The following is a 24,763-nucleotide window of genomic DNA, read 5'->3' on the forward strand; positions in this document are numbered from 1 at the left end:
GCAGAGGGGGGAGGCCAGACAGGGCCTGCAGGTGTCCTGGGGAAGGGCTCTGGGCAGGCGGGTTTAACAAAGATGAATTAGAGAGAAAGCGGAAGGAAGACAGCGCTCAGGGAGCTGCTACCCAGTGCCAGGCACTGCGTAGAATGTTACTTTAACAAAATTCATATCAATAATAAAATATAAATTTGTTAATTTTCGACTCTTTATTGGATCTTTAGAGTAACCCTGAGAGAAAGGTGCTGTCATTGCTCTCATTTCAGAACTTAAGGCAGACAAGTTAAGTGACTTGCCCAGGGTCACACAGCTAGTAAATGTTAAGGCTGGATTTCAGGCCAGGTCTTCCTGACTCCAGGCTGCTCGCTGTACCGCCCAGTTGCCCAGACAGTCACACACAGGGCCATTGCTGTAGTCCAGGAGAGAGGTAAGCAGAGTCCGAACTAGGACGAGGCTCTCCAAACCCCTCCAGGGGCCAGGATCTGTTGCTGACAGTCCGAAAGAAGGGACACATCCAGTATTTGGCAGAGTGGACAGAACAGCCAGTGAGCCAGAGGCGTTCCCTCGTCTGTCAGATGAGAGGCCTGAGTTGTCATAGAATCTGAGGATTGGGACACCCCTTGTTGGAGGCCTGGTTCTGGATTTGTTATTCAGTCATGTCTAACTCTCTGAAGTCCATTTGGGGAGGATTTTCTTGAAGAGAGACTGTGAGGGACTTTGCCATTTCCTTCTCCAGCTCATTTTACAGATGAGGAAACTGAGGCAAGCAGGGTGAGGTGACTTGCCCAGGGTTACACAGCTAGGAAGTGTCTGAGGTCAGATTTGATCTCAGGGAGATGAATCTTTCTCTAGATCCTACATTCTGTTCACTTCGCCACCCAGCAGCACACACGTGTGCATTCTCTCTCTCTCCCACTCCCTGTCTCCCTCTCCACACACTCTCACACACACACAAGGCACACACATGAGTAGGGTCATTCAGTTCATTCAGAGACCTCCAGCGATCAGTCATTAAGTATCTATACTGAGCACTTCCTGTGGTGCTGGGGCCACAAATACAGGCATGAATTTTCTCTTTTTCAGGGAGGAAGATGGACCCATACTAATAGAGATCTATACACAGCGCCTCTTTGAACAGTCACATAAGAGCTAAGGTGTGGGCAGCTTTGCTCGGGCTTCTCCCATGACTGGAGCCCAGATTCAGGCTTTCCTCCTCTTTCTTGTCCTGTACAAATGATTTCCGCAAGCCTGGGCAGCTTTGGAGCCCCTGTCACCTTATAACCCCTGGGAGCTGCCCACTGAGCTGGCTGGCAAGGCTTGGAGCTTGGGATCTCGAGGGGGTGAGCATGGGCAGGCTTTGCACCTGGCTCCTCACTTCGATCCCTCCGTGTCCCCCAGGAGAGCTGTCTTCAGATACATCTGCCCCACTGCCAGCCAGTGCTGAGCACTTCAGGGAGGTGGCCTTGCTGCCCAGAAGGGAGAGGCCTCTTTGCCCAAATCCCCTGTGAGCAGCCTGGGGCCTGGAATCTCGGGGGCAGAAGTGTCCCTGGCTCTCTCAGGGTGACAGAGGGGAAGGAGCGCTTGATTGGGGTTTTGGATGTGTTTCATTTGGCCATCACAGTCATTTCTAGGTGCCCCCCCAGCTGACCTTCCCCAGAGCCATGCCAAGCACTGTGCAGGACAGCGGCTTCCGAGCCAGCCTCTCCCCGGCTTCCTTGGGGCATTCAGCTTCATTCTAGTGTTGTGTGAGTTCCCTTGGCGTACTTCTGGCCTGTCTGAGCAGTCCTCAGGCCGGGTGCTCTGCACAGATGCTCCCCTTTGCCCGGCACCAGTTCACGTTCATCTTCCCAGGGTCCTCTGGTTTCCTCGTATGCATCCTTCCATGGAAAGGGTTTTTGTTTGCGTTTGGTTTTTCTGATTAGCAGCAGAACCTAAGTGGGGGTGGGGCGGGATTTGTTGAAGAGAACGTCCCTTTTCTCATAGCCCCCTCAGCCTTCCTTCCACCACCAAACATAAGCAGAAGAGCCCAGGAATGTCATCCAGCTCAGTGAGATAAGAAAGACCACAACATACTGCTGAAATTGCAGTAGTGCTCTGTGGAAATGGCCAGGGTCTTTGAGAGGGTCACCTGGGGTGGCCTGTGCAAAAGCAGCGCAGGGCACGGCGCCAGGCTGAGAGCCAGGAAGACTCAGCTTCCTGGAGTCAGATCAGGCCTCAGACACTGACCAGTTGTGTCACGTCACCCTGCTGGCCTCAGTTTCCTCACCTGCACAATGAGCTGTAGAAGGAAATGCAAACCACTCCAGTATCTCTGCCGAGAAAACCCCAGACACGGCCACAAAGAGCCAGACAGCTGAAAAAGGACTGAATGACATTTGCTTCATAATTTGAAGGAAGAATTTAGGAAATCCTCGATCAGGGAAGGCAGGTGGTGTGGGTGACCTTGGCAGGGCAGCCCCGAGGGAGCAGCAGAAGCCACAGGACACAGGCCATGGAGGGTCAGAAGGTCCAAGGAGGAGCTGAGTGACTGTCAGCAGCGTCCTGCCTCTGAGGTCGTCCACAGAGGGCCCAGAACGGATAGAGAACATGTGGCTGGGAGGGCTCAGTGCTGAAGGAGAGCAGGAGAGCCCTAGCTAAGTGCAGGCCAGCTCCAGTCACGGAGCAGAGTTGGCTGATGGAACTTTGTACTGACTCCGTATCCAAACCAGCTTTGCCCCCACGGCTCACCTCTTAGCCCCACCATTGGGCATGTGACATGGGGCTGTGTCACACGCAGGGGCCTAGGGGAGGCATGAATGCCTTCAGTCAGGGGACTTGGCTGCTTGGTGCCTGGTGGAGCCATTTGCAAGGTGGGGTCTAGAATGTTTTGAAGCCAGGAAGGGGCTGGGGCCTGGCCCCCATCCAGGCAGGCTATGGTGGTCATTCCCCAAGGACTTTCCTTGGTAATTGTGTTTGGGTGTGTTGTGAAGCTGTGGAATACAAGGGGAGAAACCTGCCCCGCTGCTGAGGCCCATGCATGGGTCCATTGGTGGTCTTTGATCTTGTGAGGTTGCTTCTATTCTCCCAGATGGGCTGGGGTCTCATCCAAGTCAGCATGCACCTACTAGGTGCTGGGCACTGGGCCGACCACAAATCCACTGAGGACCCCTGCTGGTGCTGGGGTCACAGTCATGCCACAGAGAGCTGTTGGAGGGGCTCAGGAGCCTCGATCAGAGCTGGAAGGCGTGCTGTTCTGCCTCACTTTATAAATAAGGAAACCAAGGCCCCGAGAGGGGCAATGACTGCCATGGTCATGGAGGCAAGAGAAGCCAAGTCAGCAGGCCTTGTGGACTTCAGAGCCAAGCTTCCTTCCCCTGCACCTCAGTTTCCTTAATGGTAAAACAGAGGTACTGAACTTGATAACCTGAAGTCCCTTTCAGCTCCATATTTAGGTATGGTCCAAGAATGCTTCCCATACCTCCCCCTTCCTCTCCTTCTAGTCCTCTGCCTCAGAAAGAGTTTTCTGACTCTTAGCAGGTCCCACCTTGATGTCTCCTTGGGCTGGAGCCAGTCTAAAGATGGCTCAGCTCCCCCCAACCCTGACAAGGTGGCAGGGGAATCAGGCCTCCCTCCTGTGTGGGCTCCTTGGGGGACAAGGGGTCACTGCTTCCTGAGGCCAAGTCGAACACTGCCAGGATAGTACACATGACCTCACTTGGGCCTCATAGCAGCCCATTTTAAAGCTGAGGCCAAGTTAAAACTCAGGTCTTCCTGACTGCTGGTTCTACACTATCCATTACCTTCCTGATACCTGGGACTCAAGGTCTCTTCCCAGGCCCAAGGGAGTGAGTGAAATGAGGTAGAAAAAAGGCAGGACACCAAGTCTGGCTTCAGTGTTAGGCCTGATTGCTCAGACTGCTGTCACCCATTTTCAGACTGACCCTGGCCCTGCTGGGACAAGGAGGTGAGATGAGGGCTCTGCCCACTAAGAGACAGGCATGCTTTTCTAGAGCCTGGAGGACTGAAAGAAGGGGGCAGGGGGAGACCTGGGGAGCATTTGTGGGACTTGAGCATCACAGGACGCCGAAAGGGACTTCAGGTCATCAGGGTCAGTGCCTTTGCTCTACCAGTAAGGAAACTGAGGCCCAGCGAGGCTTGTCAAAAAAAAGGCCAAACAAGTCCCTAGGCACAGCCACGCTTTGAATTTCTGCCCTTTTTGTCTAGAAACACAGAGGCAGGGCCACCTATCCTGAGAGAAAACTTGGGCCTCCGTAGCCCATGGGGAGGGGTCGCTTTCTCCACACCCGTCTCCAGTAGAATGCCTCTACTCTATACTTCTGTGAAGAGCCTGGGGAGGGGGAGGTTGGCATTAATTGGGGGCTCTTTTTTAACTTTCCTGACATCCTGTGACCCAGACATCCTGACTCCACAAATCGCTTCTTTATAGATGGAGTGGAAGAAGAGAAGTGAGCCTGTGAGCGCTCCCTGGCAGCGTCCTTGAGACCAGCCTCTCTTCGTGGCATTAAAATGCATCCCTTTACCCTCCACTTGGTCCCCACCCCACCTGGATGGGCAAGACATGAGGCATCCTCCTCACTCTGTCCCCTGTGGGCCTTGTCACTCGCCGTAGGCACTTAGGGATTGGCACTCACTGTTGGCTAAAACAAGGGGTGACCAGTCCTCACAGGTTCCAGCTTCTTGTCCAGAGATAACGCCCATTCCATCTGACCAAGCTGTCTCACGGCTGGCATGTACTCCAAAGAGACCCGAGACAACAGGCAGTTCCTTAGACATCCAGTCCCCACAGCAGCACTTTCTGTGGTAGCAAAGATCTGGGGATAAAGGGGGCCCTGGAGAGGCCCTGGCGTGTCCTCAAAAATGAAGAACTCAGAGGAATATGGGGAAAACATCAACGAGTGGGTACAGAGCCAAGGGGGCAAATCGGGCCCAGCCGAGCCGATGGAGGCCACCGTGTCACTGGGACGGAGCGAGGACTGAAGCTGAAGGCACCGGCTTAGAATGACCAAGTTTGTTCTGTCAGAAAAGCAGAGAGAAGGGAGCTCCTTGTCTTCTCACCAAAGTGGGGGACTGGGGGTATGGAGCCCGGCATAGCCAGCTGCCCTCTGTTGGTCAGTGTTTTGGTGGTGGTGATGCCTTTTCCCCTCTGTTATTATGAGGGATGCCTGGGGGCAGTAGGGGAGAGGAATGTTCAGAAATAGAAGTAACATAAACGGAGGCTCTCCTCCCTACCCATCCCCCCAAGGGCTGCCTGGCCCTGTTTGGCCAGCTCTTCTGCTGCTTGAGCTCCAGGCCGGCTGCTACCATCTGCTGGCAGAATGCTGTCGAAGGAGGGCAGTTGAGGGCAGGGGCTTCCTCATGGACCTTGGCAGCCCTGGCTCTGGCTCAGTGAGTGAGTCATTTTTCTGTGATTGAGAGATGACAAAGGAAGAGGAGCTCAGCTGCCCGCCTCCCTGCCCTGGGGACATTCGAAGGCCTGCTAAGGCCACTTAGCTGCCGGCAGTGGTAACCTGCCGCTGACAGCATTCTCTGCTGGGGTTTGAAACTCCTTCCTGAGAAAATAAGGCTGGGGTGGGTCTGGCTGCCTGGCCCACAGTGGGCAGCGCTTGGGGTTGGCCTTTCCTCTTAGGCTGGGAGAGAAGACTGGAGAGGCCCTTTTGGGGCTGTGTCCCAGGAGGCAGGAAGATGGGCCTGTTAGGCTCTCGGTGACGGTGAAAAAGCAGCAGGGGATCCCACGGCAGCATTAGGGCAAGGAAGAGCTGGGGGACCTGGGCCAGGAGGGCGCTGTGTAGCAGGTGACCCCAGTGAAATGCTGCTAATGAGATGTTTGTGTGTGTCGGGGCCAAGGAAAGCAGCTCCTGTCTTATACAGCCGTGAGCCCGCACAGGTGCTTTTTCATCCTCATTAGACTGTTTGGAGATTTGGAATGCTTCCAAAGCCCTGCTGGTTTTTCATTTGCATGGGGCTGTGGCCTTGGGTTCCATTTGCTCAGCCCCTTTCCTCTGAAGAGCTCCAGCCGCTTCCAGGGACTTAGCAGTTTCATCTGCGAATAACCCAGTCCTGGGCTGCCCCAGCCCAGCAGCCCAGGTATCCTGGGAGGGAGGATGTCCTTGGGGTGGGGCTCACCCACAGTGTCACCCTTCTGTCTGTCTGTGGCACGGAGGGAACGGGAAAATTTCCTTCAGACACATTACTCTGTAGTTTAGGATTTTGTCCAGGTTCTGAGCAAACATCAACATTTTCCTTGATTGGCAAGTGAAGAAGCATCATTGGAAAGGAAATTAATTCAGTAGGTATTGATTGAGTTTCTGCTATGTGTCTGCCATCCCCCAGGGTTAGGGGTGGGGGGTCCGGTCATGGCCTTCCATCTGGTTCCTACCCTCAGGAAGAAGGACAGCAGTTACCAGAGGGAATCAGCTAGAGACAAGGCCTCTGGGGGGAATAAGTGGAGAAGGGGAGGCTCCTCAGGGTGGCTGTGACTGCCTGAGCCTTCTCCCCTAGGTAAGGCTTAGTGGGAAGGTGCACAACTAGAATTAGACCCTGGTCTCAGCTCCGTGTGGCCCTGGGCAGGTCATTTCGTCTTGATGGTAGGAGCATGGGGAGAAGCCAGAGGAAACTGTAGAGTCGTCCTAGGAGAGCAAAGCGGCAGCATGTTTGAAATGCTCCCCAAGTGTTGGGGTGTGCTGAGCACTCGGACAACAAAGAATGGCTTGCCAGGAGCCCCCCTAGCTTATGGGGAGACTGCGGATCAACTGTCCCCAAACCCAGGCTTTCTGACTCCCAGGCTCCTCCCATCCCCCTTCATCCCCTTTATGTCAGCACTGATCAGCAGGTTGCCAGGCCCTGTGGGGGCCACGTGGTAACATGCTCGTGGGACTCCTCGACAGGAAAACATCTTAGCTTTTGGCTGGTTGAGTCCCCAGCTCTGGTGTGGAGACTGTCCAGTCACTGCCGCCCTCCCCCACTCCCTACTCCCAACTGAACTGGGGGCAGCCCAGCTAGGATTAACAGGGAAAGAGAAAATAAAGCTGGGGTTAGGAACTGACCCGTGAGCCTCAGAAATTCAGCACCCAGTTATTAAAGCCCTACTGTGTGCCAGGCCTTGTGCTGGGTGCAGATGCCAAAGTGAGCCAGCCCTGGCCAGCAGAAAGCTTGCTGGCAGTGGCCAAGCTCATTGCCAAGCATGTCCATCCATGTCAAAGGAGGGTGTTGGGGGAGGTGACCCCCAAAGGTCCTTCTGGCACCCTTAGGAGTCTGGTGCTGTTCAGATAAATGAATGGAACACAGATAGCTGTCAGACAAGATTTCTGGGCCCTGCCCATGTTTTTTCAAGGAATAATAGCACAGAAAATTTCGGATAGCTGAAGAATGTCAGAGAAGGTGGCTGTCATGGGATCTGTGGCTAATCTTGAAGCAATGGCCCCAGTGCCTGACAGACAGCAGTAGCAGGATGTTGGGAGTCTCCCATTGGCTGGATGAGGTTACCTTGAGTCGTGGTGTGGATGTTTCAGTAAACGTGGGTGCCTGATTTAGCACACGTGTGTGCAACTGTTAGTGAATTGCACTGATGTCATGACTCTCCAGCCTGGGCCCGGACCCTGAACATCCCATTGAAAGCTGGAAGAGAACACAAGATCATAAATTCAGCCCTCCCCAAGAGATTCATGTATTGTTGGATATTCATGTTTACTCATTAAGGTAGCCAGGTTGTGCCTTTTTGCCCAAACATCTCAGGAGTGCAGTTTGATTTTTTTTAACCACCACCAAACAAAGAAGCCACAGAATTTCCAGCAGCATTAATTCAGTCAGTATGACAATGATTGGCTGTCCCCTTGTCTCATCCCCTAGCACACATACCTCATCTTGGCTAGATTGGCCCCCGTTCAGAAACGAAGCTGGGCTTTCTGGTGCTCTCCAGGGCTGTGTTGCTCAGGGAATTCCAGAGGCATACTGCCTAAAGTCGCTCCCCAGGGTATAATAGATAAGCCATAAGCAGGAAAAAACACCAGCTGATCTCCAGTTGTCGTGAGGGAACATAAGGCGAGCGTGTGAATCTGGGGGAGCAAGACCCTCCAGCGTGGCTGAGCCTTTCTGTCTTGCTTAGATTCTCTCCAGAACAGATTGCAGGCCGGGCAATCTCTCTTGTTCTTTAAAGGTAGTTCCATATTCTAATAGGAGCCTTTGGGGAACCCTGGTTGGAATTTCCATCCGAAAGAAGCTCTTGGCATCTCCTTCCTCAGGCCAGAGGAGAAAGGACATTTGATAACCAGAGGGGTCATCTGAGTTGTGGGAAGCAGGAGGGTGACAGACAGAGTTCATCTGATGCCTCCAAAGACAGCTCCACCCACATAGGCAAGTTCACGTCCCCTCTCTTGGCCTGCTCCAGGCCCCTCGTCCACAAAAAAGGCGGCAATGGACTGTCTGTGTGGTTCTTTAAGCCAGTAATCCTCCTTTCTTCAAATCATTCTACTGGCCCAGAATTGACAGTAAATGCCTTAAATGGGTCCCCAGCCCAACTCTCCAGCCTATTTCCCTTGTCACTTAGGAGTCAGCAGTGCTGGATCAGAATCAGCTCTCTGAAGTAGCCAGAGCTGTGCTCACATAGCGTGCTCCCAGCCCTGCCCCTTCATCGGCCTCGCAGTTTGAGATGGGTACCTTTGTGTGGTAGTGATTTATCCATCCTAGAGGTCTTCAAGTTGAGGCCACATGACCACTTGTCAAGGAATTGGGGCACAGGGTTCCTGCTGAAGTGTAGGTTAGGCTGGATGTGCGCTGAGGACCTGCCCAGCTCAGTTTCTGTGGAACATTTGTTGGGATATAAAGGCCTTCATCTTTATGGACATTTGACTGAAGCAGAAATGGGCAAAGAAGTGGATGTCTTGGGGGCTTCACGGAAGGGCCTTTTCAGGAGTGAAGAGGACTGTGAAATCCCCCTTATCCACTCCAAGAGGGAAAGGAAACCTTTCCAGCCCAGTCTCAAATCATTGAATGCATCTCCTTGCAGGGGAGGGGGCCACTTTCCTTCTCTTCTGTCTGCTTGGCAATTAATAAATGTTTGTTGCAACTGTTGGTGTGTACACCAGGCCACTTTCCATTGCTTAAACACCTGGAAAATCCCTGCAGCTTCAGATGCAGGGAAACATCGCAAAGGGATATGAAGTCTTTGCCGCCTTCTTCCACTCCCTGAGAAGGTGACATTGCCCACTATGGGGATCTCCCACTGGGTCATAGTCCGTCTCCCTGTGGGTCCTACCTCTAGCCCCTAGCATTGAGTGGAGGAAGTGTAGTCCCTCATCTGCCTCCCTGAAAAAAAGGACGTTAGAGATGAGGCAGTAAGGAAAAGAAATTGTGGTATTAAACACGGTTTCTTGAACACTCAGCTTTTGTTGAGGAATCTGCCTTAATTATAGTTTATTTAACCTGGAGCTCAGAAGTGGCCGATGCTGGCCTCCCCTCTTGGGGCTTTCCATCTGAAAGAAGCACTGGCGGGTCAGGGTACTCTTTAGATGACAGGTGCCCAATCTTCTGGGCAGTCTTCACTTGAAACTGCTTCGCTACCCTCTGCTGCCAAAGCCTTGGCCTCCTCTGTGCTGAGGGGAGGGATCAAAGACCATGAAAACTCAAGAATTCTTTTATGTGACAGGAAGATGGTGGAGGACATGCCTTTTGTGATAGTGAGTGGGAGCAGTGTATGTTCATAAAATGTCAGCAGTTCATTTTACAGATGAGGAAACTGAGGCAGACAGGGTGAAAGGAAATGACTTGCCCAGAGTCACACAGCTAGAATGTGTGTGCGACTGGATTTGAACTTTGGTGTTCTTGACTCCAGGCCCAGCATGCCATCTACTGAGCCTCCTGGCTGCCTCCCACACTGCTAGCTACTTGGATTTACTTGGCATATACTTGTCAGAGCACACATCTCACCCCGTGGGGAGTCAGGATTGCTTCTTTTTCTCTTGCTCTTGTGTCCCTAATGCTTAGCATGGTGCCTGGCACAGAAAACAGGCATTTAGCAAATACTTCCTGTTTGATTAAGTCTTTTTGCCAGGACTTGAGTTGTGATTCTCCGAGGCCAGTCTTTGTGAGGAGGGCCTCCCTTCAGGGGCCCTCTTTGGAGCTCTGGTTGTAGGAATTGCAGTCCCATGCTTCACAAGGGGAAATTACAGGAGAAAAGTCATCTGACCATTAGATTATATTACAGACCACCCAGACAAAAGGAAGAACTCAGCGGCAATAAGCCATGGTTTTGTGGTGATGGAGAACTTGTACTCTGCTCTCTCTCTCTCTGCCAGAAGCTGAGGAGCTCTTGACCTTTTCTGAGACTTGGTCTTCCTCTCTCAGCCAAGGGCCCCTCGAACCCTGATCACCTGTCCTGGCCTCAGCTTGAACCTTCTCTGTTTCCAGTCAGGACCGTGGCAGCCTGGTGGCTCCACACTCCCATTCTAGGGCTCCCTGACAGGTGCCGGACCTAAGGCAGACACCCCAATGGGGTTATCTCTCCTGCAGCTCAGCCATCATCAGCCCCACTGCTAGCAGGGACATAACTTGGGAACCTTGGGAACAAATAACTGTGCCTACCTATGGTTTATGGTAAAGGAAAGGAAAAGGTGGTGCCATCTGATGTGTGCCCTACATTTTAGAACCGCTGTAAAGACAGGGAGGAGGACCCCACAGGATAAAAATGCTTCTGGGGGTGAGAGGAGAAAGAGGAGGCTCCAAGAAGGGGGTGCGGGAGCTGGTGACAGTAAGGCAAGGCTGCCAGGGAGAATAGCTCTGACTCGTGAGGGAAGCCTAAGAGAGCATTTCACTGGGCATACTGGATGAAGCCAGGTAGATGATCACATCCTCAGGCCCCATCCCAGAAAAGCTGGCAGGTGGGGTTGCTGAACTTGTGACCAGTGACATTTGGGTGGTCACAGGAAATGGAGGTGGCACCAAGAAAGGCAAATGTCCCTGTTTTAGTCTGCCGGCTAGAACAGTGAGCTTGACTTCAATTCCTGGGGAAATTCCCATGTGGACGATTTAAGAGATGGTTGACAAACATCTGGAAAGCAAAGCCTTGGATAGAGAGAGACTCCCCACCTTCATCAAGAGTAGGTCATGCCAGACAATTGAGCCAGGCAGGAGTGGGGGGGGGGGGGATCGAGGTGGAGTGTGAATGCGCTGAGTCTGATGGGCTCCAATTCCATCAGCCTCACACTATTCACACCTAAAGTCTCACACTATTCTTGTGGTGAAGATGGAGGGTGAGGCATGGACTCAGTGATGGTCCCATCAATTGTATTTTGAATCTGTGGATGGCCAGACCCAGAGGGCTTGTAAGTGGTTCAAGTTTCAGTGGGGAGTAAGCCCCCAGGGACCTCTGCTTGGCCCTGGGATATGGTTCTTAGTGACTTGAATGCTGACAAAGATAGTAGGCTCATCTATCACTTTGGCATGTGACTTCAAGCCGAGAGGGAGAGCAATTGCCCTGAATCCAATTAGATGGTGTTCAGGAGGGACAGATGTAAAATCTTGTACTTGAGTACAAATAAATCAGATCCACAAAGATTGGGCAGGGTGTAGGGGCAGTGGTCCTGGCAAAGTGTCTGGCTGACAAGCCCAGTGTAAGTAAGTAGTTGTGCTGTGACAGCCAGAAAGACTATGGTGAAGACCTTGGGCTGCATTGGGGGGAGGGGGGGGAGTGTTTGGTTCCAGATGTAATGCTTTGAGCTGGAGGGTCTCCAGAGGCAGGCAGTGTAAAAAGCCAAGCACAAGCAACTTCCAGGTTCAGAATTCTGAGCATAGTAACTGCATTTAGTCAGTAACAAATTAAGGCAAAACATTCACAGAAAAGAGAAAATCAAAATGCAGAGTAACTCAGTCATTTAGTATTTAGTAAGTCCTCAATTCAGTCACAGAGTCTTAAGTCCTCAGTACTCCACCCCTGGATAGTACATTTATTTAGTCAATCACAAGTCCCTCTTCTCAAATGGAGATTAATTTCCAATCATAAACAAGATACATTCATTTGGTCAGTCACAGAGTACAAAAGTCGTCCCCCCCCCAGGATCACAACTGAATTACAATACCATCCATCACCACTTCTCAAAGGGGCACAAAGACCATCTACCCCTAAGCCACAACAAGGTTACAGTGTCATCACAGCATTCAATACCCAAATGGAGGCCTTTTCTTCATCTTGACCCTAGGCAAGTTCTCAGCAATCTCTGTTCCTGGGAAGACAAAGCTTAACCAAGCCACAAAATACATTGCCAGTGTCTTCATCAGTTCACTCTCTGCCTGCAGAACAGTCTCAGGAGCCCTGAAAACATGAGCAAGACCCTTCTCAGGATTTCTGTAAACATACAAGAAAATCCCCCTTCAGGGCTGCTGCACCAACAGGACTTCCTTTGCAACAACAGCACTGTCCTTTACCGGCAGACGAATCTGGCAAAGTACATCAAAACAGACAGAAAAAATGCCAGCACCACAGTCATGCCTCCGCAGTTCTCAGAAGTCCTGGGCAGCTCCAACTGGCTCTCAGCAGTCCCAGTGGCTTCAGCTAGCAGTTCTCTCTCTCCCCCTCCCTCCCTCCCTCCTCTCTCTCTCCCCCCCTCCCCCTCTCCCTCTCTCCCTCCCTCCAAGATGCCGCTCCCAAAAGTTCTTCTGGCCTCTCCCTCCTTGGGCCTTTCTCTCCACGGCACCAGCTGCTCCCATTTCAGCCCCCTTTCTTCACGTCAACAAGTCCATCCCACAAGTGGGATTCACAAACTCTGGGTTTTAGCACTTAACTGGAAAACCAAGCCAATACAAGGGGATCTTTAAATTTTATTACCAGTACATAGGGCAGCCACCATGGTCAAGGGGCTTGGCCAGTGAAGATGAACCTGGGGGAAGAACAGACTTTGGGGAGTTGACTGGTTATGGTTGTGTATTTGAAGAGCTGTCACACAGAGGAGGGATTAGGCCCTGAGGATCAAAGAAGGCAGGTTGTCCCCAGGTACTGTGGGCTCCCCTTCTTGGGAGGTCTTCAGGCAGAAGATGGAGTATGGCCAACTTGATGGCTGCCAAGGGCCCTTCCAAGCTCAGTTTCTAGAATTCTGTGACTATAAGCAGTGACTCAGAAATGAGGCCATTGGCCTTCCTGGCTGCTCCTACCACAAGATAGTGCTGTATGCCACAAGCTCCATATCTGGACTCCAGGCCTTTCCCTGGCCTTCCCCCATGCCTTCTCCTCTCTACCTCTTGGCTTCCTTCCTGTCCTCTGCCGGGTGCCTTCCGAGCCTCCTTCCCTCTCAAACACCGTTCAGTGTAACCCATCTAGATCTCGTTTGCATGTGGTTGTTTATGTGTTGTTTTCCACAGCTGCATAGTAGGTGCTGAGTGCAGAAGCTCTTTGGCTTGCTGAAATGACAAGGTTTCCTGCAGTAGAGAAGCTTCTCCCCATACATGAGGAGTAGGAGCATCTGGGTACACAGGCAGATGGTCCATCTGCATTATCTAGACCCCGAGCAAAACAAGAGCTGGAGTCCTGGCTTTCAGCCTTTGCATCTTCACAAGCTAGAAATGCTCACCCGAAAAAACTGTCTCCAGTTCTTCCCTGAGGAGGAGGGGGCAGCCCGTATTTCTGATGACATTGGTGAAGTCTTTGTCACTGTTCCCTCTTTGGAGACTGGGGTTCTGGGAGGCCCTGGATCTTGGTCACAGGATTACAGCATCTAGAGCTTGAAGGAAACTTAGAGATCCTTTAGCTCAACTTCCTTGGCCTACAAAGTAGGAAACTGAGGCCCAGAAAAGAATGCTTTTCCCAGAGCCCCACAGGTCAGCAGATAGCAGTAACAAGATTCAGGTTGGGTTTGTCGGCTCTCCCAGACTCAGGCTTGCCTTTGGAGAATCACACGCATACACCATGAGATGGGCCAGACTGAGTAAGCCTGAGCGTCTCCTCCGCATGCCTGGGTCCTCCCCCAGGAGCATGAGTCCCTTCCTTCTTGGTAGACCAGTAAATTCAGAATCATCGCTGATATCCTGCTAATGTTTCTGAAGGCAAAGTGTTCCTTGTTGTGGCCAGTCAATAATAGAGAAGGGCTTTGGAGTCTCCAGAGAGGAAGAGTTAGGATGAGGAAACTGCCTTGCTCTGGGTGGGGCTCTTCAGCGGGATTCCCCTGTGGAAAGATTAGAAGGGCCTGGGCTAGTTCCTAGGTGTTTGTGAACCCCAGGGTTTGCTTGAGATTCCTACCGAGGTCCCATCACTTCTCTTGGGTCAGCAGGAGGGGGGAGTTCACTGAGCTGCTGCACAGTTATCAGAAGACCTCTTCTTCCTGCCGTCTTAATTTCTTTTTCTCGATTACATATTTTTTTTGTCATTCTCATGATTGTGCCTGAGGCATGGACTTGAAACCAGCTGTTGACAGCTGGCGGTTTCCCTTCTCTATGTAGAACCCAGAATGTTAGAAGTTAGCTTTCTTCATAAATTCGTATCATCTGCTGAATTGTATCTGAATATCATTTCATTCTCACTGGAGGCACAATCAGTCAGTCAGTGTTCCTAGCCTTCCCATCTCTCTGGGGCTTCCTCGCTTCCCTTGAAGAAAACCAGACTGTGGAACCTATGGAGGAGGGGCAGGATTGAGGGTGAGATTCCTTTCTGTCCTTTGTTCCCTGGTGCATTTATATGTATGGAAATCCAGTTTGATGCCAAGAAGCCAATCCATTAGGGAAACAGCTGGTGTGTGTGTTGGGTGCTTTATGGCCTAAGGTTCTCTTTTGAATCCTCACTATCACCCTGTAAGAGGGTGAGTGCAGGTGTTTTCCATTTTACTGATGAGGAAACTGAGGCACCAGGGTTTCTTAGGACTTAGAACTAGAAGAGATTTTAGAGATTTCGGATAAGAAACTGAAAGATCAGTTTCCCCTTTTGACCAATTAAAACTAAAATTCTGTTTTTAACTTTTTAGAAGTAAAAGTACAGCTGTAGCTGTTATTACCTACCTCTAGGACCAAAAATAAATCTAGTATTTGTCATAAAACCCTTGCCAGCCCGATCCCCTTCTCATGTGCAGGCTCTGCCCTGTGCTCCCTGCCTGGCCTCTCAACTTTCTGCCCTCCTTTCCCAGCCCTCAGTCTTAATACATCTTTCTCTTGGCTCTTTCCAGTTTATTCTTTTTGTGTGTAGATGTTTGTCTGTTGTCTCCTTCGTTAGACTGTGAGCTCCTTGGGGGCACAGGCTGCATAGTAGGTATTTAATTAATGCTTATGGATTGCCTGACTGACCATTCCCTTTGCTTCTTGTGCATTGGAAATAATTGAGAAGATTCTGAAGGCAAACTTCTAACCAGAAATGCTGACTACTGGGGGGAGCTCTTGGGAGGGCCTGGTGGGTGTCAGAGATGCTACCCAGAACAGGTTTTGGCTGACATCCGGATTGGCCTCGATGTCTTCTGGGCCCTTGCTCTCTGATTCTGGGGCAGTCCAGCAGAGGTGAAGGAGGGAGGGGGAACACAAAGAAGGTTCGGTGATGGTACATATGTAGCAGAGCTCTTTCTCTCATTTGGTCTTCACGACAGCCCTGTGAACAGGACTTAGAAGGCCCTTGATGGAATTTGAACCTCTGTGGCTTCCATGGGGAGACTCTGCCCTCAGCTTTCCGAGCCTCTTGTTCCAGTGGTCAGGCCCTGGCAGGAATTGGTTTAGAATGGGGGCCTGCCAGCCTTTGAGACACTGTGGCCCAGGAGGTCGTGGTCAGGAGATGACTGCAGTAACACCCGTCATGCTGGTGCTGGGGCGAAGTGAGACGGATGAGAGCATGTTTGTGTAGGTAACTGACCCCTCTCTCCTCTTCCTTCCTTTCAGAAATGTTCCCACTGCCAGGAGCCAGGCGCCACCTTAGGCTGCTACAACAAAGGCTGCTCCTTCCGGTACCATTACCCGTGTGCCATCGATGCAGGTAAGTACAGGCGGCCCCAGAGATCCAGGGGTCTGGGCTACAGAGCACCGCCTTGACCCCTCACTCTCACCTCTTGTCTCCTGTGGCACCCTGGAGTAGAAGGAGCAGGAACAGTGAGGGAGGGGATGGCTGTGCCTGCTCCCTCCGTTGCATGTCTCCCACTCTCTTCCTAGCTGGTCATTACATTTGATCTGAATTTTGAGTTTTGTTGGAGTTGCTCTTGTTACTGTTACTGTGGGCATCCATGTGGTCTTGACTGATTTCTTCAGATAAATCCTCCCGTGTCTAGAGAGTCATTGCATCAGAAGTCTAGAGGCTCCGTCCTGGCCTATACCCCCATTTTACAGATAAAGAAACAGACCCAGCAAAGTGCAGGCTCTTCTGTCACAGAGGCACATAGGATCAGAGCTAGACTTTGGGGAATCCCAGGGTGTCCTGCCGAGGCCCCTCTAAATTCCTCGCAGCCACAGACGGAGCATGACCTTGTCTTTTCCCTGGGGGCCACATGGGCATCCACTCACAGGGCTCATGGGGATCAAGGGACAGTCTCTTGTTCATCTCTGTGTCATCTGTGCTTGCCAATTGAATTTGCTGAGCTTTCTGGAGAAAGGCCTTTCCTGAGCTCTACGAGGGTAACCCAGAAGAAGGGAGTGGCTGCCAGCCCTGGTCCTGCATGGCCAGCGCTCTGCCAGGCTGCCACACAGTAGACAAGCACTCAGCCCGTGCTCTCCATGTGTAGAGTATTCTGGGAGGAGAGGGAGGGCTGACCAAGACAAGCAGCAGTGAAACGACCTCCAGTGACCCTCCAAATAAAACTGTTACCGAAGCAAACGCACATTCTGACAGGAGGAAAAGACCATCATGGATTAAAATGAGCCGAGACTAGAGTGCCCAAAGGAAAACCCCCCCGACATGATGCTGGCAGGAGCACCAGGCATGGAGCCAGGATTGAAAAGGGACAGATGAAACTGTACAGGTACTGTGAGAGAAGACACGAAAAGGGTGGGCCTTCACGGAGCCAGGAGAAGGGACACCCCAGCCCTTGAGACTTCTCATCTGCTTTTCAGGCAAATCAACAAAGGGAACGTGGTCAGCAGGCAGAGTGCCCACTTTGGGCAGGATGCTGGGCAAGCTTTAGAAGTCTGGGCCATGGCCCCCATCTCACAGTACAGAGGAAAAGCACAGCATGAGGCAGCAGACCTGAGAGAGCCTGCCTGAGTCAGGCGCCTGGCCTAGCATTGCCCAAGCGGCAGCCAGACCTTTCCATTCCTCCATCATTCAGGGTCCTCATCTCATCACTACCAGCCTTGGCCCTTTCTCATGGCCTCCTTGTTGATCAGACTGACAAATTGTGCTACCCCAACACCCCCCAAACTCCGAGGGTGTCCTCTGGGATCAAATGGAAGCTCCTCCCTCTTGACAAGGTGCTCTCAGACCACCTTTCCATCTTTTCTGGTCAGTCTGGCTTTCTGGCTCCACGTACCTGTGGCTGGACCTGAGTTTACATGCTTGTGTGCACCTGTCCTGCACTCCCACCTCACCTCTTCATCTTGGGATCGCCTGATGCCCTCTGGGCTCCCTGTCTAGGAAGCCTTTACTGATCCCCACTCAAGCTGCTGGTACCTCCTCCTGCAGACTAAAAGAAGTCATTTTCCTTTTGGATCTACCTCGTATGTGTCCATGTATGGGCATGCTGTCCACATAGGAGGTCCCCCCAGCCCCCAGATCTGTTCACATCCAGAGCAAAGGGAAGTAACAGTCCTACTAGTGGTCTTCACCCAGAGAGAGTGCCCTCTGGACTGCCCATCACAAGAGCAAGCCCAGGATGGGGCCAGAGGGAGCGAGGGGGTGGCTGGCCCAGGGAGGAGACCTCTGTGGAAGGCCCTGGAGGCAGATTTAGTCTCCACATCAGTGGCAGCAGCATGGACTGTCCCAAGCACTGGGAAATGCCCTTGAGGCAGGAACAGGAGCTGCCCCCGAGGGCGTCTGCCTGGGTGTTCCCTTCCAGCTGAGACTGGTTCCCTGGGTGGTGTGATGGCCCCTGCTTCATTCAGTGAGCAGCCCCAGGCCTTGGGAACTGCCCTTGTATTTCAGAGAGGAGAGCTGAGCAGAGCCCCTAGTGGGCTTTTCCCTTCCCTAGGAAGAGGAGGGCCTAAAATGTCCCCTCCAGGTGGCACACAGAAGAGCGGCTCTTGTTTTGTGTGGTTCTCCTTGGTCCCGGTGAGGGGCCAGGCGTCTCACTACAGGGGGCTGTGGCCTGGCTCTCCGTGGAGCCCCAGGTGCTTGGCACCAGAGGAGCAGCTTGCAGAGGTAACGGTCCTTTGGTGACACATTAGCCCTGAGGATAGCTCGGGTCACATTCAGCGTCATCTCTTCTGGCGTTACACTCAGACGACAAGGCCCCCATGCTCAAGTCTAATTAGAACAGGAACCAGATGGGGAGACTGCATAGCACCGAGTGCAGGGAAGGTTTCCTCTCTGTTGAGGTGTCACCTGCCCCAGCCCATAAAGAGTGTTGATGTCTCAGGGAAAACATCGATTCCTCCGATATCTCCATGGAAACAGCTCTTGGTTGGGAAGATGTGTTGGCTTTGGGCCTTTTCCCCCAGCCCGGGGCTGGACCTGCGTCTCCAACATCCCAGCTGGTTCACATCAAAGTTGGAACATGAGCTCTTGGGAGCTAGTAACCTCCTCTGCTTGCAGTCAGTCCAGAAGAAGGGTGACTTATTAGTTATTCTGCTGGAATAAGGAGTCTTGCCTGAAGGAGGTTTGTTTTTGTCCCCCTTGAAGGAAGGCATCCGGGAGGCCACCTTTCCCAGAAGATGTGAAAGTGTCCCTTTCGGCCACAGCCTTTGATCTCAGTGCAGCCTCAGAAGCTTGGCCTCCCGATGGGCCCCATCCTCACTGTTCATCGATTCCTTCCTTAGTAGGAGCATACTGTCATCTCTGCCGGCCACAGAAGGGGCATGGCAGGAATCAGGAGAGACAGCAAGTGACCCAGGGAGGGTCAGACCCAATCTCTTCTCCCTCCTTTTCTCCCTGGGACCACTATCCACTCTTTTCCCTTTTTTTTTTTTTTGAACCATTTTTGAGGCACATGGTTTTGGGTGAGTCAGTCACACCAAAAGGAGGTAGCATGTTGTCCCTGTCCTGAAGGCTTTCTTTACCAGGGGGAAGTTGTGGGGCTGTGTGCCTCAGCAGGGACCTCCAAGAAAAGGGAAGCAAGGCCAGAGAGGTCCCTTCTCGGCCCCCAGAATCCAGAGGATGCACGCCTCAAATCTGGCAGGATCTGGAACCCCAGGGCAGCCGTGGCAAGGACTGAGCACAGGTCAGTGAAGAGTAGAATGGGCCAGAGGAGGCTGGGTCTGCTCAGACCTCTCCCCCTGTCTGACTCCCAGGCTCCTGTGGGCCCGCTAGGAAGAGGCCTGTGGCTGCCTGTCAGATGAGGATGAGAGCGTCTGGCTGCCAGAGGGAGGCTTTGGTAAAGACATTCTCCCCCTCTCCCTCCCCTCGCTCCCTCCTCTTCTTTCTCTCATTTGTTGGAAGATTTCAGGATGCAGTAGGAGCGACTTGGCATCAGGAGCCAGCTGCCTCCCCTTTGCTCTAAATTTTTGTAATTGTTCAGGGCAGGGAGGGGATCTTAATTGAGTAAAGAGTAAGATATTTTCCTAATTTAGAATCATAGAATATTTAATCCTGCAGGAACTGTAGCAACCATCTCCTCCCAGCCCCTCCTGTCTCTCCAGCTTCTCAGGGCTTACCCCAAGTCCTTGCCTCACAAGAACCCAGTGAGGGAGGCAGAGGGGATGGCACACTATCTAGGAGGCACTCCGTCGGCCATGAGTCCCCTCGCCACCTCTCGTCTAGATCTGGGAGACGCCCCACAGCCGAGGCTCAGTCGTTCTGAGGCCCTGACCCCCTCCTTCAGCTCAAGCCCAGAAGAGTGTCTCTGAGGCCCGAGTAGAGCTTAGAGGCTTCCCCTGGGCTTGGGCTGCCTGTCTCCCGCTGTTCTCTAAGCTCTTCTGGCAGATTGGAACAGCAGGGAACCTTGGTCACGCTGTGTACTTGTGGGTTTTAAATTAACACGTGTTATTTACTGCCGTGCTATTTGCCAGCAGGGGGAGGGGGCTGCAAGGTAGAAATGCCTCACTGAGTTCTCGAGCCTCAGAACGGGCTGGCCCAGGGGCTCCCAGGGAGAGCTGTGAGGAGAAAGAAGACACAGCCAGGAGAGCCTCACGAAGCCACTGGCCAGGTGTCTCCTGGGCCTGCAGGTTCCTTCCAGAGCCACCATCACTCAGTAAGCGCAGCTAGCCATGTTTCCTCCTCGAGAGGCTTGCCAGGCCGGGGGAGCCAGGAAATGCCCCGTGAGCACCTCCGTGCCTCACAGCTGTGAATGGTTCCATACACCAGCCGCTCCTGGCATTCTTAGGAACCAGAAGCAAGATGGGAGCCGGTGGGACAGTTAGGTAGGTTTAGGTCACTGGCCCCTCCCACCCTTGGCCCCATCATGGTAGTGTGCTGTGAAAACGGGACGTGTGTGACGTGATGCTGGAGACTGTACCAGATAACAGTAGGTGGCAGAAACGGGATCCAGAAATATCTTGTCAGGTGAGAACAGTGGGGCATGAGAAGAATTGTCACAGGCACACAGTGGTGGTGGTTGAGTGTGAGCAGGCCCCAGTGTGACCCAGCCCCTGGGGTCCTGGAGTGGGCAGGGAGAGCCACAGGACAAGCTTGGGGACGATGTGCGCCTTCAACGAGAGCAATTACCTGACTTCGTGGGAGTGGGAAAAGGTGGGCCCATTTTGGGGCTGGTTGCAGCTCTTCGCCACCCCCTCTGCTTGGGCTCCTCTGGAGCTGATCTCGCCTCGCCGCAGTACATCCCCAGCCTCTGTGGAGTTCTCTCCCTGGCTCCCCACTCCCAGGGCCATTTGGGTGGTGGGACTGGGGGCTTCAGTTCTTGTTTGGACCTCTCTGGGTCTCCATTCCCTAGACTTGAAGAAATAAGAATGATAATTAGATAACACCTACAGTGTTCCTTACACCACATCAGGAGCTTTACAAAGATTCAGTCCTTACAAGCTCTGGGAGGCTCGGGTCTGCCTGACCCCAGTGTGTCTGCAGCTGCCTCATCTCACGAGATGACCTCTGAGCTCCAGCACCAACCTTCCGTGACTCAGAGTATACCAGCAGCAGCACGGGGCTCTTGTTCTGGTCTGTGCCCACATCATGGATCATGAGTGGCATCACCTGGGTCACTGTGACCACACACACATGGTGCCAGTGTGAGGCCAGGTATACAGAGACAGAGCCCATGTTTGTGGCACCATGGGCACTGCATACCCACTGATGAGGGTACCACCAATGGGCTGAGGGGCAGAAGAGTTCAGGAGTTCAGAAGCTTCAGGAAGGAGCCTGAATGCCAAGAATGCTTGTAATTTCCAGGTGGGGGGCCTAGAGTCTCATAGGTGCTGGGGGTTATGGAAAGGGGCTCTGAAGGCAGTGTGGGGTCAGAAGCCACGCTGAAGAGGGCAGGGCCTCCCTTGTCCCAGCAGCAGTGAGAGCCTTCAGAGTGGCCATGACCTGGTCAGCCTTGTATATTGAGCAGGTGGGGAAGGGGAATGGGCTGTCAGAGATCATACTCATACCCTCAACAGATGCTGCACATGTTAATGGCCTCACCTTGCTCAGTTCCCCTGAACCTTGAACCCCAGCAGGCTGGAGGCAGAGGCAATCATTTGCCACTTGCCCTTCAAGGACTGTCTCTAGAAAGGAGCCTGGTGGGGTTTCCCTTAGCTTCACAGCCCAGCTGGCGCTGGAGATTGAGCTGTGGGGCTCATGCTCCTGATGTGCAGCTGGCATGTTGAGGCCTGGCAGCACTGAGTCCCTCCTCTTCCCTGACGGCCTTTCTGTTCTCAGAGGGAGCTTGGGAGATGGGGGGGGGGGGGGGCGGGGGAGTGTTTACACTCTGGCTTGGGCACATTTGATCTCACATCAGTCCAGAACTGACTGTGTTGTTCCAGGAACCCCAGCATTCAGATCTGGCTTCTCTCCTTGACAAGACTGGCTGACCAGCGGTGCACTCAAGGCCAGCCAGGCCTCTCCCTTCTGCTTTGGCAAGTGGGAGTGATGGAGGCTGTGCTCTGTGCTCCAGAGGAGAGGAGATGGGGTGTGGGAGCATGCTGTGGAGGGGCCAGCAGGCCTCCCCACCCACAGGCACTCCTTGGCAAGCTGGCAGCCATCAGTGGGAGGGCATAGACTTGGTGTGGGTTTGCTGTAGGGAGTCAGGGGCTTCACACGTCTGACATATCCCTTCTATATTCCAGATTGTTTACTAAAGGAAGAGAACTTCTCAGTGAGGTGCCCCAAGCACAAGGTAAGATCTGCCCCCTCCCCCAATTACTGCTCAAATTCTTGACAAACCAGCCTGCTCTGGGCCAGGTCCTTGTGTGGAGCGCGGGGTGAGGGCGTGATGAGACTCCTGAAGGCATGGCTGTGTTCTTGGTTACCTGCCTTGGGGGAGCCTCCAGGAAGACTCTGGACCTTTCTGTCAGTGACTGCCAAGTGCCTTTGGGGGAAGGGTGGCACCTCACTTTCTTCGCCTAACCCACAAATGGATCGTTCTGGGCTGCCTTCGTGTCCTGGAACCCTGGCTGCTGTAGCTCATTCCTCATAGCTGAATTTGTGTTCCTTTGGCCCAAAGGGGTCAGCTGACAAATGAGTCATGGGTGCTTTTATTCTGCTGTCTTAGGGGTTAGGGGGCTGTGAGGTTCCAGTGGTGTTTCTCTTTCTAGCGTCTAGAATGAGGTTGGCCCTGGACCAGAGCCATCCCCTCAGCCTCCAACAGTGGCCTATCTCCCTGTCATGGGGCAGTGTTGGGGGTGAGCGGCCAGCTGTATGGTCCTGTCAGGGATGGGGAGAGGAAGGGGCTGCTGGACCTGCTGAGCCCCCGGCCCCTTCCCTGTCTGAGGTGATGCTGACTCCCAGTAGAGTGAGCCCCTGGCCACCCACATTCTGTCCAATGTGAGAAGCCCCTGGGGGGTCCCTCTGGCACTGACTGTCTTTTTCTCTCCTCTTCCATGTGTCCTTCCTTCCTGTCTGCCTCCTGCTCCTCTCTCCATCTCTCGGCTTGCCGGCGTCAGCCTCCCCTGCCCTGCTCTCTCCCCCCCTTGCAGAACAAGACGGTGAAAGGCAGCCTCAGCACAGAACAGTCGGAGCGGGGGTGAGGGGGGCCCTGTGCCTGTGGGAATGGAAATTAAAGAAGCACAGGTGAGTGGAGGGCACCAACCCATCCGCCAGCCAGCTCCCCATTCCTGGGGGAGGGGGGCTTCTCCTGGCCCTCCTGGTGCCGCCTTGCCTTTCTGTGTGTCTCTCGTGACTTCCAGGCCTAACACGCTGACAGGCTTCCCCCAGCCCTGCTCTCCTGGCCCTCTTGGTGCTGCCTTGCCTTTCTGTGTGTCTCTCGTGACCTCCAGGCCTAACACTCTGACAGGCTTCTCACAGCTGCTTTGTGGGAAGGTCTGGGCATCTGGCCCATCCTCTGGCAGGTTAGAGAAGGAAGATTGTCGTTCAAATGCTTGGGAGCTGAGGTGGTTGTTTCTCAAACTGGGCCTTCCCAGGCAGAGGTAGAGTGGAAGGCCTTTGGTGCTTCTGTGACTGGGCAGGGGGTCTGAGCATGTGGGCTGCCCTTGCCAGGCTCCATCGGGGAGGGCTGGGACTTCCCTGAGGTCAGTGCCTTCCCTTGCCTCAGGCCTGCCTGCAGAGGCCTGCACTTTCTCCCACTCCCCTGCGCTGCAGCAGCTGACAGGGGCATGTCAAGCCTGGCCTGGATTTAGGGAGCGCCGCCTTTTCCTGCTGGGCTTCCTCTCCTCTTCCCCAGATTGTTGAGGAACCTCGAGAATCTGACTGAGTTAAAACAGAAGCCTGCCCAGAGTAAATATGTAGTGACCCATATAGCGTGCTGTGATAGGCTCAGCCTCAAGCTGAGTGGCCTTGAGAGATATTCAGGGAGGCAGAGCTTATGGAGATAAAAACAAAGGGCCAGCCTGAGGTTTACACCCAGGGGCGATCCCATGTGCCCCTCTCTGGGACTGTGGCCCTCCACTCTGCCCCACTGAGCTTCCAGCTGGGGGTTCCCCTGGTCCTCTAGGTGTCAGGACATCTCTGCCCTAGCACGATGCCATAGAGGGACCCTTATGCTGCTGATGTCAGATGCCTTTGGTTTGGGGGCATTGTCTGCATGGTGGCCCCTCTGTGCTTCAGCAGACCCTTAAGAATTAGGCATTTGGATGATGTTCAGGGCCTGGAGCTCCGACCCAGGAGACTCTTCACAAACTGTTCTCTAGTCTAGTTTGAGGAGTGCCCCCCAGGGTGGGGACAGCTGTGACCAAGCCTGGGGGACAGTGAGCAGTCCAGGTTTGCTAGAGAGAGGGATTAATGAGGACAGAGCAGTGTCAGATTGAGGAGGGCCCTGGAGCCAGTGCAAAGGTGAAACTTTTACCAGGTCTTAGAGAGTGGTCAGATCTGCTTAGGAAGCAGAGCCCCTCTATGAAGGAGGTGGAAGAGAATGCAGTAGGGAGGCTTTGGAGGATGCAGAAGAAAGGCCAGCCTGCCTCTGCCTCATCCCTGGAGTGCGTGGGTCACAGCCCCTGCCAGTGCAAACAGAGGGGAATGGGACTTGCTGTGAGAGAAGGGCCCTCCCACCTCCTCCTCTCGGGCACAGCCCTGGCTTTGGATCCTGGCACCGTGCTCTGTCTGACCTGGAGAGCTTGGTCTGGTGCTGACATGCTGTGTCTTCTGACCTGGAACAGCAGAGTTGGACTTTGTGAGGGGTAGAGAGAAGCT

General features: G+C 53.2%; 3 protein-coding genes across 7 annotated transcripts in view; all 3 read left to right on the top strand.

The window, feature by feature from the left end:
* Window positions 1–24,763, top strand: part of NAGA (alpha-N-acetylgalactosaminidase) — a 321,568-nt gene that overhangs the window by 239,648 nt on the left and 57,157 nt on the right. The gene's annotated exons all lie outside the window — the stretch shown is intronic.
* The window catches only part of NDUFA6 (NADH:ubiquinone oxidoreductase subunit A6), a 303,722-nt gene that overhangs the window by 239,648 nt on the left and 39,311 nt on the right, over window positions 1–24,763 (top strand). The gene's annotated exons all lie outside the window — the stretch shown is intronic.
* Window positions 1–24,763, top strand: part of TCF20 (transcription factor 20) — a 143,165-nt gene that overhangs the window by 115,345 nt on the left and 3,057 nt on the right. For 3 of the 5 annotated variants that reach the window (XM_069081970.1, XM_069081972.1, XM_069081973.1), the window contains exons 3-5: window positions 15,826–15,919; window positions 22,246–22,295; window positions 23,062–23,188. In XM_069081970.1, the coding sequence (XP_068938071.1) occupies window positions 15,826–15,919; window positions 22,246–22,295; window positions 23,062–23,145 (228 nt within the window). In that variant the 3' untranslated portion in view covers window positions 23,146–23,188. The remainder of the gene's footprint in view (window positions 1–15,825; window positions 15,920–22,245; window positions 22,296–23,061; window positions 23,189–24,763) is intronic. The other 2 variants (XM_069081971.1, XM_069081974.1) reach the window with 2 other exon arrangements.

Source organism: Petaurus breviceps, unplaced genomic scaffold (assembly GCF_028583685.1).
Source record: "Petaurus breviceps papuanus isolate PSGF00001 unplaced genomic scaffold, PetGlider_PUasm1.0 156, whole genome shotgun sequence".
NCBI classification, from domain to species: Eukaryota; Metazoa; Chordata; class Mammalia; order Diprotodontia; family Petauridae; genus Petaurus; species Petaurus breviceps.